Below are 12,349 nucleotides of genomic sequence, written 5' to 3'. Positions count from 1 at the left end.
AGTTCCTTCCGGACCCGAACCAACTAACCCGATAAGTCATAAATCAATTACAAAATATAAATTAAGCAATAAATGGGGGAACGGGATTATAATATTCAAAATAACTGGCCAGGTCGTTACATTCTCCCCCTCTTAAATAAATGTTCGTCCTCGAACGAGTCTAACAGAAGAACATACCTGAAATTCCAGCATCTGAAGCAATAGCATCTGGCCTGGCTGGGAGGGCATAGAAATGGGCCTGACCACCCCTGATCTTCCTCCCCCTCTCGGGCGACCCATAGCTGACTAGGCTCCGCCCCTAGCTGGCTGAACTCCACCCCTAGCTGGTTGGGCGGGTGGTGGAGGAACTGGTGTTGGTGTCGTTGGCCGAGTACTCCGTTGCGGAGTCCCACCCAACAGCCTAGGGCAATATCTTGCAATGTGACCAAAATCCCCGCACTCGAAACAACCCCTTCTCAAACGAAACTGTTGCTCCTGATGCCCAAAAGAATTACCTGAGCGGGCGGGGCATAATGAGAACCCTGTGCTGGCAATGCACTGAATGATGACTGACTCTGCCGAAGCTGGTCCTGCTAAAACTGTGAAACCACCCTGATCACGAGGCCTCTTAGCCTCCCTCTCAGTTCTATCCTGACCTCGAACCATCTCAATCTGTCGAGCAATGTCGACAACCTCATCAAAGGTAACCCCAGATACTCTCTCCCTGGTCATAAGCAATCGAAGCTGAAAACTGAGGCCATCTATAAACCTCTTGATCCTCTCTCGGTCTGTGGGAAACAACCAGACCGCATGACAAGCTAACTCGGAGAATCGCATCTCATACTGTGTAATAGCCATCTCACCCTGGCGAAGCTGCTCAAACTGCCTGCGCAGCTCTTCTCTGTAGGACTCACGCACAAACTTCTCCAGAAAAAGAACGGAGAACTACTGCCAAGTAAGGGGTGCTGCGCCAACAGGCCTACGCCTCCCGTAAGTCTCCCACCATCTGAGTGCAGCCCTAGAAAACTGAAAGGTAGTGAATGAGACCCCACAAATCTCCAAAATACCAGCAGTACAGAGTATCCTCTGACACCTGTCCAAGAAGTCCTGAGCGTCCTCTCTCTCTATGCCACTGAAAAGTGGCGGTTGGAGTCTCCCAAACCTCTCCAACCTACGCTGATCATCCTCAGGCATAGCAGGAACCACATAATCCTGTGCAACTGCAACCGGCTGGGTTGGTGGTGCCTCCGGTGTCTGAAGTCCTTGAATAACTGGCTTGGGTGTGTGAGTGAGGGGAGTCTGAGTGCCTCCCCCAACCTGAGAAGTGGTTGCGACTGTCGAAATAGAGACCGCCTGAGCAAGGCCAGTACACGCTGTCAGAATCTGAGCTAGGGCCTCATGAAGGCCAGGAATCACAATATGCACAGGTGGTGCCTGAGCTGGCGCATCAACAACTGGAACCTGGTCCTGATCTGGGACAACTGGTGGATCTGCAGGTACTGCCCCAGCTACTGTATGGGTCGCACCTCTGCCCCTACCACGGCCTCTACCGTGGCCTCAGCCTCTCGCGGCCCGAACTGGTGGCTGACCCACTTGATCGGTAGCACGAGTCCTCACCATCTGTGAGAGAATAAAATACAAATGTTTAGTTACTAGAATATACAGAACGCACGATATGAATCCAAGAATGTGAAATTTTCCTAAAGGTTCTGAAGCCTCTCAAAGATAAGTACAGATATCTCTGTACCGATCCTCAAGACTCTACTAAACCCGCTCATGACTCGTGAGACCTATGTAACCTAGGCTCTGATACCAACTTGTCACGACCCAAAATCTGACCATGGTCGTGATGGCGTCTATCGTGTTACAAGGCAAGCCTACTTCCCAAATTATTTCTACTAAACCGATTATAAGAATTTAATAAAACGTTTCAACATTTGAATTTCTCATAAACTAAATCAACTCTAAATATAATTTTAGAAATACGGAAACGAGCCCCAAACATCGGGGTGTCACTAAGTCATGAGCGTCTAAATCTATGAACTAAGAAATGAAACTGCCTAACTGTCAATACAATCCAAAAGAAGAAATGATAAAAGGAGTAACAATGTCCTGCGGACGCTAGCAGCTACCTTGTAATCTCCACAAATAGCCGGCCTGAACTCAACGATCGACACGCTCTAACTCACCTGAATCTGCACATAAAGTGCAGGGTGTAGCATGAGTACAACCACCTCAGCAAATAACAAAAATAACTAAGGAACTTAGCAATAGTGACGAGCTACGTAAAATAGTCTAATTATTTATTTTCACAATTTAAAAATAAACAGAAATAAACAGGTAAATTCCATAACTCAGTAAATGCCACAAAGAAGTTTAACAGATAAATGCAGCAACAACACAAATAAATACAACCTCACAGCAGTGTCACTCCATCACTCATCACTCGCACTCAGCACTCAATACTCAAAACACTCAACACTCTGCGCTCACTAGGGGTGTTTACAGATTCCGGAGGGGCTCCCAAAGCCCAAGCGCTAAGCACGGACAACTCACGTGCCATCAAATCAATACCTGGATCCACGCGGTCAACTCACATGTTATGCGAATAACTCACTGCTATGGTATCAATACCTGGACCCGCACGGTCTACTCACGTGCTAAGCGGACAACTCATGCGCTATGGTATTAGTATCCTCACAGCCAGGCCCTCGGCCTCACTTAATCATGTACCTCACTAGCCTCATCATCACCAACAAATAAGGGAACACAGCCCACATTAAGTATCACCGCATATTAGCAAATAATAGAAATAAAGGTAAACATGTACAATAATTTCTATGACCGAGTACAGATAATGTGAGCATGAATAAAGCCTAAGCTTGATCTCTAACATGAAGGCAAACAAGTTCAACAACAAATAAACACATAACCATAGATAATAGCCATTAGGCCTCACAGCCTCAAGGGACGGACCAAGTCTCAATCCCTCGCGGTGCACACCTACACGCTCGTCACCTAGCGTGGGTATCACTTCCAAACAATCACGTGAGGTCAAATATCCGGGTTTATACCCTCAAAGCCAGAGTTAAAACTGTTACTTACCTTAACAGCGTAAAAATCCTACTCCGGGATGCCCTCGTCTATGGACTCGGTCTCCAAATGCTCCGAATCTATTCACAATCAGTACAATACCATCAATATACGCTAATGGAATGAATTCCACAAGAAACACTATCAAATTAGACCAAAACCCAAAATTGGCTCAAACCCGCCCTCGGGCCCACATCTCGAAATTCGACAAAATTTACAAAACTAGAAAGCTCATTCACTCACGAGTCTAACTATACCAAATTCATCAAAATCCGACATCGTTTGGTCCCTCAAATCTACAATTTAAACTAAGAGGGTTTTCAAATTTTTCTCAACTCAATTCACCAATTAAATGATAAATACAACCATGAATTCAGGTAATTTAACTAATATTGAGTTAAGAACACTTACCCCGTATTTTCCTCTGAAAAGCACCCAAAATCGCCTCAAATTTGAGCTCCAAATCGTCAAAAACTAAAAATGGGACTTCGTCCCATTTTTAGAATTTAAACTCACTGCCCAGGCTTTTCTTCTTCGCGAACTCGGTCAGTGCCTCGTGTTCGCGAAGCACAAAATATCTCCCGTCCAAATTCCTCCTTCGCGAATGCGACATCACCCTCGCGTTCGCGAAGCACAAAATTCCTCTACCTCAATTCCTTCTACACGAACGCGTTCAACCCATCGCGAACGCGATGCTTCGTTCCCCTTTACTACGCGAACGCGACACCCCCTACGCGAACGCGTAGACCAATTTCCTGGGGTCCTCAGTTGCTTCCTCTCTTCTTCGTGAACGCGTAACACCTCTCGTGTTCGCGATGCACACCCAGTCCACCCTTCACGAACGTGTGCTGCTCTTCACGAACGCGAAGAGAAAATATTGCCAGCCTCTCAGTTCCTCTTCGTGAACTTGAGGTTCCACTCGCGAACGCGATGAAGGAAACCAGATGGTGCATCCGAAAAATTCCAGTAAGTTCCAAGTCCAAAATCCAACCCGTTAGCCATCCGAAACTCTCTCGAGCCCCTCGGGATCTCGACCAAATATACCAACAAGTTCTAAAACATCATATGGACTTAGTCGAATCCTCAAATCACCTCTAACAACGCTAAAACCATGAATTACACCCCAATTCAAGCCTAATAAACTTTGAAATTTCTAATTTCTACAAACGACTCCGGAACCTATCAAATCACGTATGATTGACCTCAAATTTTGCACACAAGTCATAAATGACATAACATAGGTATTCCAATATTTAGAATTGGATTCCGACCCCGATACCAAAAAGTCAACCCCCCCGGTCAAACTTCTCAAAAATTAAACTTTCAGCATTTCAAGCCTAATTCCTCTACGGACTTTCAAATAATATTCCGGACACATTTTCTAAGTCCAAAATCACCATACAGAGCTATTGAAATCATCAAAAATTCAAATCCGAGGTCGTTTACACATAGATCCATATCCGGTCTACTTTTCGAACATAAAATTTTTAATTATGAGACTAAGTGTCTTATTTCACTCCGAGTTCCTTCCGGACCCGAACCAACTAACCCGATAAGTCATAAATCAATTACAAAATATAAATTAAGCAGTAAATAGAAAAACGGGGTTATAATATTCAAAACGACTGGCCGGGTTGTTATACCCTGATTACCTTCCTTGAACTCTGCTACTTTCTTCATGTGCTCTATCATAAGACCAGGCAGATTTATGGTGGTGAAGCCATCTAGCACTTCCATAAGAACCAAGTCTGCTCGTGATGTAATGGAGCATTTTTCAGCACGTGGGAGCAGAACTTTGTTCACCATTTCGAACAGCAGTTGGTACACTGGAAGGAGGGCCTTCTTGTTTGCATGTTCCTCTTGATGTACTGCCTTATATTTCACAAAGGTATTTCTGATGACATCCCATCAATGGACACTCCCAGAATGGCTCCCAGTATACTAGTGCCCATCACAAAATCAACATCGTTCATTTTTCAGACAAGTGTTATCATCCTCAACTGTGAAGAAGTCAGCATAGAAGCTACGCATTTCTGCCTCATATACCTTGGGATTGTCAGTTGTGAACAGATGTGTCCACTATTGGAATTCACAGATCTCCACCAATTGGCATATTCCTAACATATCCAGAATATCGGGGCAAATGTACGGCACCACAGTACCTTTTGGATTCTCAGTTTTTCCCTCCCAGCATCTTGGGTTGCACCAACCTTGGCCCTCTTAGAGGAATCAGGTTCTTCCCTAGCACTAGCCTTCCTTTTCACTGATTGTCTTGCACTTTTTCTTTTCTCACCAGATTCTTTAGACATATTTTTCTCAGACACTTGTTCAATCAACTCTTCACCAGATTTCTCAGCTACTTTCTCACAAGATTTTCCACCCTCAACCTTGCTCAAGTCCATTTCACTCACATATGACTCCCTTTTGGACTTTGGAATAGTAAATTTCTTTGAGGACTTATGAACCAAGGAACTAGGTTCCTCTTCTACCTCATCATCAACATCAATGACTAGTGCAGGAGGCACTACCTTCTCATTCACAACCTTTCCATCTTTCACCAATCTCCTCTTCTTCTTTTCTTTTTTGTTTTTCCTTAAAACTAACTCAAGTTCTTCCTTCTTCTACAACCTAGTGATAGGTCTTTGGAAGTTGACTCTTGCGGAGTTGCTTGACTACTCCTTGCCCTGATGAAGCTCGCAAGAGCCACAATATCATAGTCATCTTCACTCCCTTCATTTTCCTCCTCAGACAGAGATCTCATCTCGAAAGGAACGATGGCCAATGGCTCAGCACAGAAATGAGGAGAGGGAGTGGGATCAGTACTGACCTGGGGTTCTTTATAAGAACGGGGAGTTTCATCCCAAGTAGGAGCATAGCGCTCCCCTTGTGTGGAGGGATCAGGTCCCTCAGTAAGTTTCCCAGTAGTACTGTCTGGTGCCAGATTTTTGACAGGCACCAGTTCCCTTCCCTCCACTAGTAGACTATGACCTTCCCCCTTAGACCCATTTGTTTCAGACACGCCTTTATACTCATCAACTACACAACCCTCAACAGTGATTGACAACATGTTCTCTATGGACTCTTGTTCTTGCAAACCCAAAGTAAACTTAGACGACATAAGAAGAGCATTACCTGTAGACTCGGCGACATTCAAATCAAGAGCTGGGGTAGTTTTTGCCGATTCATCACTGTTACAATCCATTCGTTGCATCTCAGAACATTCTTCCATTGGTCGAGTAGAGATTTCCTTATTGTCTTTTTCCACCACTGTATCTGCTTCTACCATTTGTTTCGACGAGACAGAAGGAGAGGTTGCTACCACAAATTTCTTGGGAGTCAAGGTTTTGCGACTCCTATGAGAGCCAGTGCTCGACTGAGTTGGAGAGGAACCAGTAGGTGGTTGTAACTCTAACTTAGGGTTTGGACTATATGGTTTAGGGATTGTAGGTTCTAGCACTGGGTTTCAATAGGTGATGACACTGTGGGGAGGATGCTTGGAACAGTCTGAGTCTCCAGATTTTTAGACATGGTAGAGGATAGTGAGTGTTTGATGGAGGAAGAGAGTGTTTGGTCTGAAGGAAAAGAGAATCTTTGCTTTGATGTGAACAGTTACGATAGTGACCATGAGATATGTTATTTAAGAGGGTAAGGGACTGGTCAGGAACAGGGTATCAAGTCGGGTAGACGGGTCGTTTCATAACTACTAGGACGCTTGAGTTCCCAAGAAAAGAAAGGAAAGATTTATATTTTAATGACGTGGCACCATTTCAGTCGTTAAAAAGATGTGGATGAGAGTACATAGAAACTACTAACCTGTGTCAAAGGAACCAGGTTCCTTGACAGATTTTGTAAATGTGGACTTCATCCTTTTGACTGAAATGCGATATCACTGGCTACTTGTTTGCTATGTAATCGTCATGCGTGCTACCTACAATGGTATAGAGATGAGTTAGACTTTGCCAGAAAATACTTTTTAGCTTATTTATCTGTACATTTCTTTCATAGCCAATCATTGAGGGACCAGGTCCTGCGCTTGATTTTATCAATCATAGTGCTATGTGATTCTTTTTAAAGTGCTTTCTGCTCAGTGCTTTGGTGAAGATATCTGCAATTTGATCTTCTATGCTGCAAAACTTCATGCAGATGAGCCCTTTCTCAACATTGTCTCGAAATCTTCTAGTTGCTGCTTGATCCACAATAGTTGAGCACAGCAAGAGGCAACTTCCACATACTCAGCTTCAGCAGTTGAAAGGACCACTGAGTTTTGTTTTCTTGTGCCCCATGAGATTAGACACGAACCCAAAAAATGTGCCATACTAGAAGTGCTTTTCCTACCCACCAGATAACCAGCATAGTTAGCATAAGCATACCCTATATGAGCATCTCCTGAGGAATAGTAGAGAACCAGGTCCTGCGCTCCTTTGAGATACCTCAGAATTCTCTTTGCAGCCTTCAGATGAGACTCTTTTGGATTGGATTGAAACCTGGCACAGAGTCCTATATTAAAAATAATGTTTGGTTTACTTGTTGTGAGATACAGGAATGACCCAATAATACCTCTATACATAGTCTCGTTTACAGGAGAACCAGGTTCATTCATATCCAGGTGAGTGGCAATGGCAATAGGTGTATCAATGATTTTAGAACTCTCCATCTCAAATCTCTTCAGAGGCTCTTTGATGTACTTTTGCAGACTTATCATTGTGCCCCTAGGAGTTTCCTTGACTTGTATACCTAAGAAGAAATTTAATTCCCCCATCATACTCATCTCAAACTCACTTCACATGAGTTTTGCAAATTCCTCACACAATGAATCATTTGTTGCTCCGAAGATGATGTCATCAACATATTTGCACAATGAGCAGGTTCCTCCCTTGTTTCTTCAGAAATAAGGTGTTGTCAACTTTTCCTCTTGTAAAGCCATTTTCTAGAAGAAATTTGGACAATCTTTCATACCAAGCACGAGGAGCCTACTTTAGCCCATATAGTGCCTTGTCAAGTTTAAAAACATGCTCAAAATATTCATGATTCTCAAATCCAGGAGGTTGCTTGACAAAGATTTCTTCCTTTGGAAGGCCATTCAGAAAAGCACTTTTGACATCCATTTGAAATAATTTGAATTCCATATGAGATGCAAAGGCAATGAGGATTCTAATTGCCTCCATTCGAGCAACTGGAGAAAATATTTTATCATAGTTAATCTCTTCTTCCTGATTGTAACCTTGAACTACCAGCCTTGCCTTATTTCTGGTTGTGTTTCCAAACTCATCAAGTTTGTTTCTGAATACCCCCTGGTTCCTATAGCAGTTCTGTCAGCAGGTCATGGAACCAGGTTCCATACACTATTCCTCTCAAATTGATGGAGTTCTTCTTACATAGCTGTAATTCAATCAGCATCTTTTAATGCTTCCTTGATATTCTTAGGCTCAATTTGAGAGAGAAAAGATGAGAAGGCAAGCGCGTTTCTTGCCTTTGATCTGGTTTGAATTCCTGAATCAAGAGGAGTGATCACATTTTCCAGAGGATGTGAACTTTTGTGTTTCTAGTTAGACACCCGAAATTTGTTGTGGGATGGTCCGTGTATTTCTGAATGTGGTTCTCTCTCTGCATGTGGGGTCCCTTGATCTGCATCAGCAACTCTATTTTCAGCTTCAGTTGTTGTGATTGAGGAACCGGGTTCCTCTATGTCAGCTGGAGATTCATCTGTGCCATTGTCATTTGAATCCTTGACCTGACTCATCATGTCAGTTTTTTTCATTTTCCATGTCAATGACTTCACTAGGAACAGTTGACTATTCTCCATGTTGATCAATCTTATCATGTGAATCCTTCCCACATAACTGGTGAGATTCATCAAGGATCACATGTATACTTTCCTCAACACATTGCATCACACATTTTGTGATCCTTGAACTTGAGTTGGAAAGACCACGAACTAGGTCCTTTTTGACCAACTTGTTCAGCAACGTGAAACTTGCATAACCTAGCCTTATGTGCCATAGTTCAGCATCATCATCAACAACACTTAGACAGATAAGATCACCACTCTTATTTCCCCTGTCACAGATTTGGGAGACACTTAACAGGCTGTACTTCAACCCATTCACATAGTACACATTTTCAATTGAGTGAGAAGGAGGTTTCCCAATTCTTCCAATTCCCAGAATGTATCCCTTTTTACCATTTCCAAAAGGATACACTCCCTCCTTGTAGGGCTTTGAGTGAAAGAAAATCATTTGTGCTTCCAGTTATGTGCTTCGAGCAACCACTATCTATGTACCATTGTTGGCTGCTCCCTTTCACTGCTCCCTTCATAAGGAAATCAAGGGTTAGACTTAGGAACCCAAACAAGTTTGGGTCCCTTGTAATGAGGAGAAGGGCGAATTAGACTTCTTCTTGTCCAGGCTGGCAATTTACATTTTTTAATGGAGGGACCAGGTTCCTTAGCAGTGATTACCTTTTCAACAAAAACTTTATTTTTCTGTTGGGACTGAAATATAGCTTTACAGGTTTCTTTAAAATACCCAGTGTTACCACAGTGAGTGCAAAGTCAGTTATCAGGGACAGTAACGTACTTGCTATGAGGGTTGTAAGGAGTACTTTCCCTTTGGAACCCGATTCCTTGTCTGTTTCCCCCATTGTTCTTATACATGGCAGTGATAGCATCAGAGGACCAAGTCCATTTGAGTGATTTTTCTAGATCATTCTTAACTCTGCCTAGATCTTCCTGAAGCTTCCTATTTCTCTCAAGTTCGGCACGCAGACTAGATTTCACTGATTTTAGCTCATCTTCAAGCCTAAGGTGTGCCTCACTTGCAACTTCCTTTCCTTTTTGGGTTATCTCATGCCTACCTTCCCTTTTTAGTTCCTCAATTGTTTCCTTTAGGTCCACGACTACTACTAATAGGTCATCTCTCTCATGCTCTATGTTTGCAATTCTCTCAGTCAAAGTATCTTTTCCCCTTTTTAAACTCTCAACGGTCTCTCTTTGATCAACTGCAACCACCACTAGATCATCTCTCTCGTGTTTTATTTCTCCTAGTTCCATGGTTGGCGCATTTTTATCATTAATGAGACTGTGATAAGCATCAATTAAAATATTAGCCAAAGATATAAGCTTCTTTTGAGAATAGGATTTCAAATTTCTTTGAATATCCAGAAGGTTTACCTCATCTTCATCGTCATTTTCCTCATCCTCATCTGATTTAGCCATTAGAGCAAATATGGAATCATAATCAGCTCCTCCACTTTCTACTGCCATCATGGAGGTGTCACCTTGTGCATCATCTTCTCTAGATTCGCTGGAAGAGTTTCCCATGCATCAAGAGCTTGTTTCACAATATTATCAGCAGCTTCTTTTCTCTTGAAATTTTTGTTAACAACATGGTTCCTTTTCCCTTCTTTGTCTGTGTTGTGCTTGTACTGGTCTTGCTTAAGGAGAAGACAGTCCTTGATGAAGTGTCCTGACTTCCCGTATTTATGACTTCCCTTCTTTTGTCATACCCTCTTGGCTCGCTTGAACTATCCCTGTTTGGGATACCTCTATTTCTGCGAACCATTTTCTGAAATCTCTTTGTAAGATATGCCATATCAGCATCGTTACCTCCTGAGTCATTGTTGTCTGTCTTGAGGACCAGTTTTTTCTCTTTTTTGGGCTCTCTTCTTTCATTGTCCTTCTTTTTCTTCATTTCATTTTTTTATATTGCTAACAAGTTCATCAATGGTCAGCTTCTGCAAGTACTTTGCCTCTGTGATAGCATTCACTTTGCTTTCCCAGGAACTGGGCAGTACACTAAGTATTTTTCTGATAAGTTTGTTTCTTGGAATAATTTCTCCAAGAGAGTGAAGCTCATTGATTATAGATGTGAAGTGAGTATGCATGTCTTGGATGGATTCATCATCCTTCATCCTGAAGAGCTCGTATTCAGTTGTGAGCATGTCGATCTTGGATTGCTTGACCTGTGTTGTTCCTTCGTGAGCTGTCTGGAGAGCTTCCCAGATTTCTTTGGCTGACTTGCATGCCGATATCCTGTTGTATTCATCAAGATCAATGCCACAAACGAGAATTTTCTTTGCACAAAATTTGTTTTATATGGCTTTCCGGTCGGCGACATTGAATTCTTTTCTATTTTTGGGAATGGTTACAGCATGGTCGCCACTGGTTTTTATGGGAACGAAGGGTCCATCACAGATGACGTCCTAGAGTTCGAAATCTTCAGCCATGATGAAGTCGTGCATCCTGGTCTTCCACCATCCATAATACTGGCCATTGAACCTTGGTGACCTGTAGGTAGACTGACCTTCTTCAAAGTTTGGTGGAGCAGCCATGGGGATCCTTTCTAGGTGTTAGCCTGATAGAAAGAACCAGCTATAATACCAATTGATAGAAACTGAGAGTCCACCAAACTATATAGAGAACCAGGTTCTCTATTAGTTTCCACATAACACACGCACACTGCAGTAAGTAAATGACACAAAGAAGTTTTACGTGGAAAACTCTCAAATCACGGGATTAAAAACCACGACCTACCCTTGTAGAATTTCAACTTCACTACTTAGATTACAACCTATTGTAACCTAGGAATTAACCTCTTAATCCCTCACTAACTTGTAACAACTCTATTACAAGCCATTTTGTAATAACTCTACTACAAAGACTTACAACTCGACTAACTCTATCCAAGATACAAATACAAGGGTTTATGATTTTCAAAGGTTTCCTACACAATGCTTCTAACTAAGCTAAGTAGGAATTACAAGTAAAGAACTTTAACAAAAGTGTAAGACAACTAGGGACATGTAATGACTCAATACATGAAATTGGTCCTTCGTTATGTTGTTCTTTGTTCTTGATGCCCTTGAGAGTCACTTGCAAGATTGACGCGGACTTGAGAGAGTGCTTGATCGATTCTTGAATGTGCAAGTATTTTGTTTTACCTTTGCTTGATGTTAATAACTCATTTGTAACATCACTTGAATGATGCAAGCAAGTTAGGTAAAAGGCATTCCCCATAAAGTTGACTGCTGCACTATTTTTGCACTGTTGCGCATACAGGCAGCAACTTTACAGCTGTGGGGAGTTGACTGGGTACGGTCACAGGGGAACCGATCCATCGGTTCCCCTTGTTGTTTCTTTATCGTCTGAAGAGTTGGTTTACATCTCCAGCTTGAGACTTGTTATACCCACGTACTTGAGGGTATGTATCAAGTTCCTTATCTGGTTTTTGTCATTAAGTTTGTTAGATTATCAAAGCATTACAAGGTACATATTACCTCA

At 42.5% G+C, this 12,349-nt stretch overlaps 1 protein-coding gene across 1 annotated transcript; it reads right to left on the bottom strand.

The window, feature by feature from the left end:
• Positions 1-7,207: 7,207 nt before the first annotated feature.
• LOC138904360 (secreted RxLR effector protein 161-like) lies at positions 7,208-7,831 on the bottom strand. Its single transcript, XM_070192861.1, has one exon. The coding sequence runs from the start codon at positions 7,829-7,831 to the stop codon at positions 7,208-7,210; it is 624 nt and encodes a 207-aa protein (XP_070048962.1).
• Between the last annotated feature and the right edge of the window lie 4,518 nt (positions 7,832-12,349).

This window comes from Nicotiana tomentosiformis, chromosome 2, assembly GCF_000390325.3.
Source record: "Nicotiana tomentosiformis chromosome 2, ASM39032v3, whole genome shotgun sequence".
Taxonomy (NCBI): Eukaryota; Viridiplantae; Streptophyta; class Magnoliopsida; order Solanales; family Solanaceae; genus Nicotiana; species Nicotiana tomentosiformis.
The sequence above is the reverse complement of the archived record's forward strand: the minus strand, read 5'-3'. Positions and strand labels throughout refer to the sequence as shown.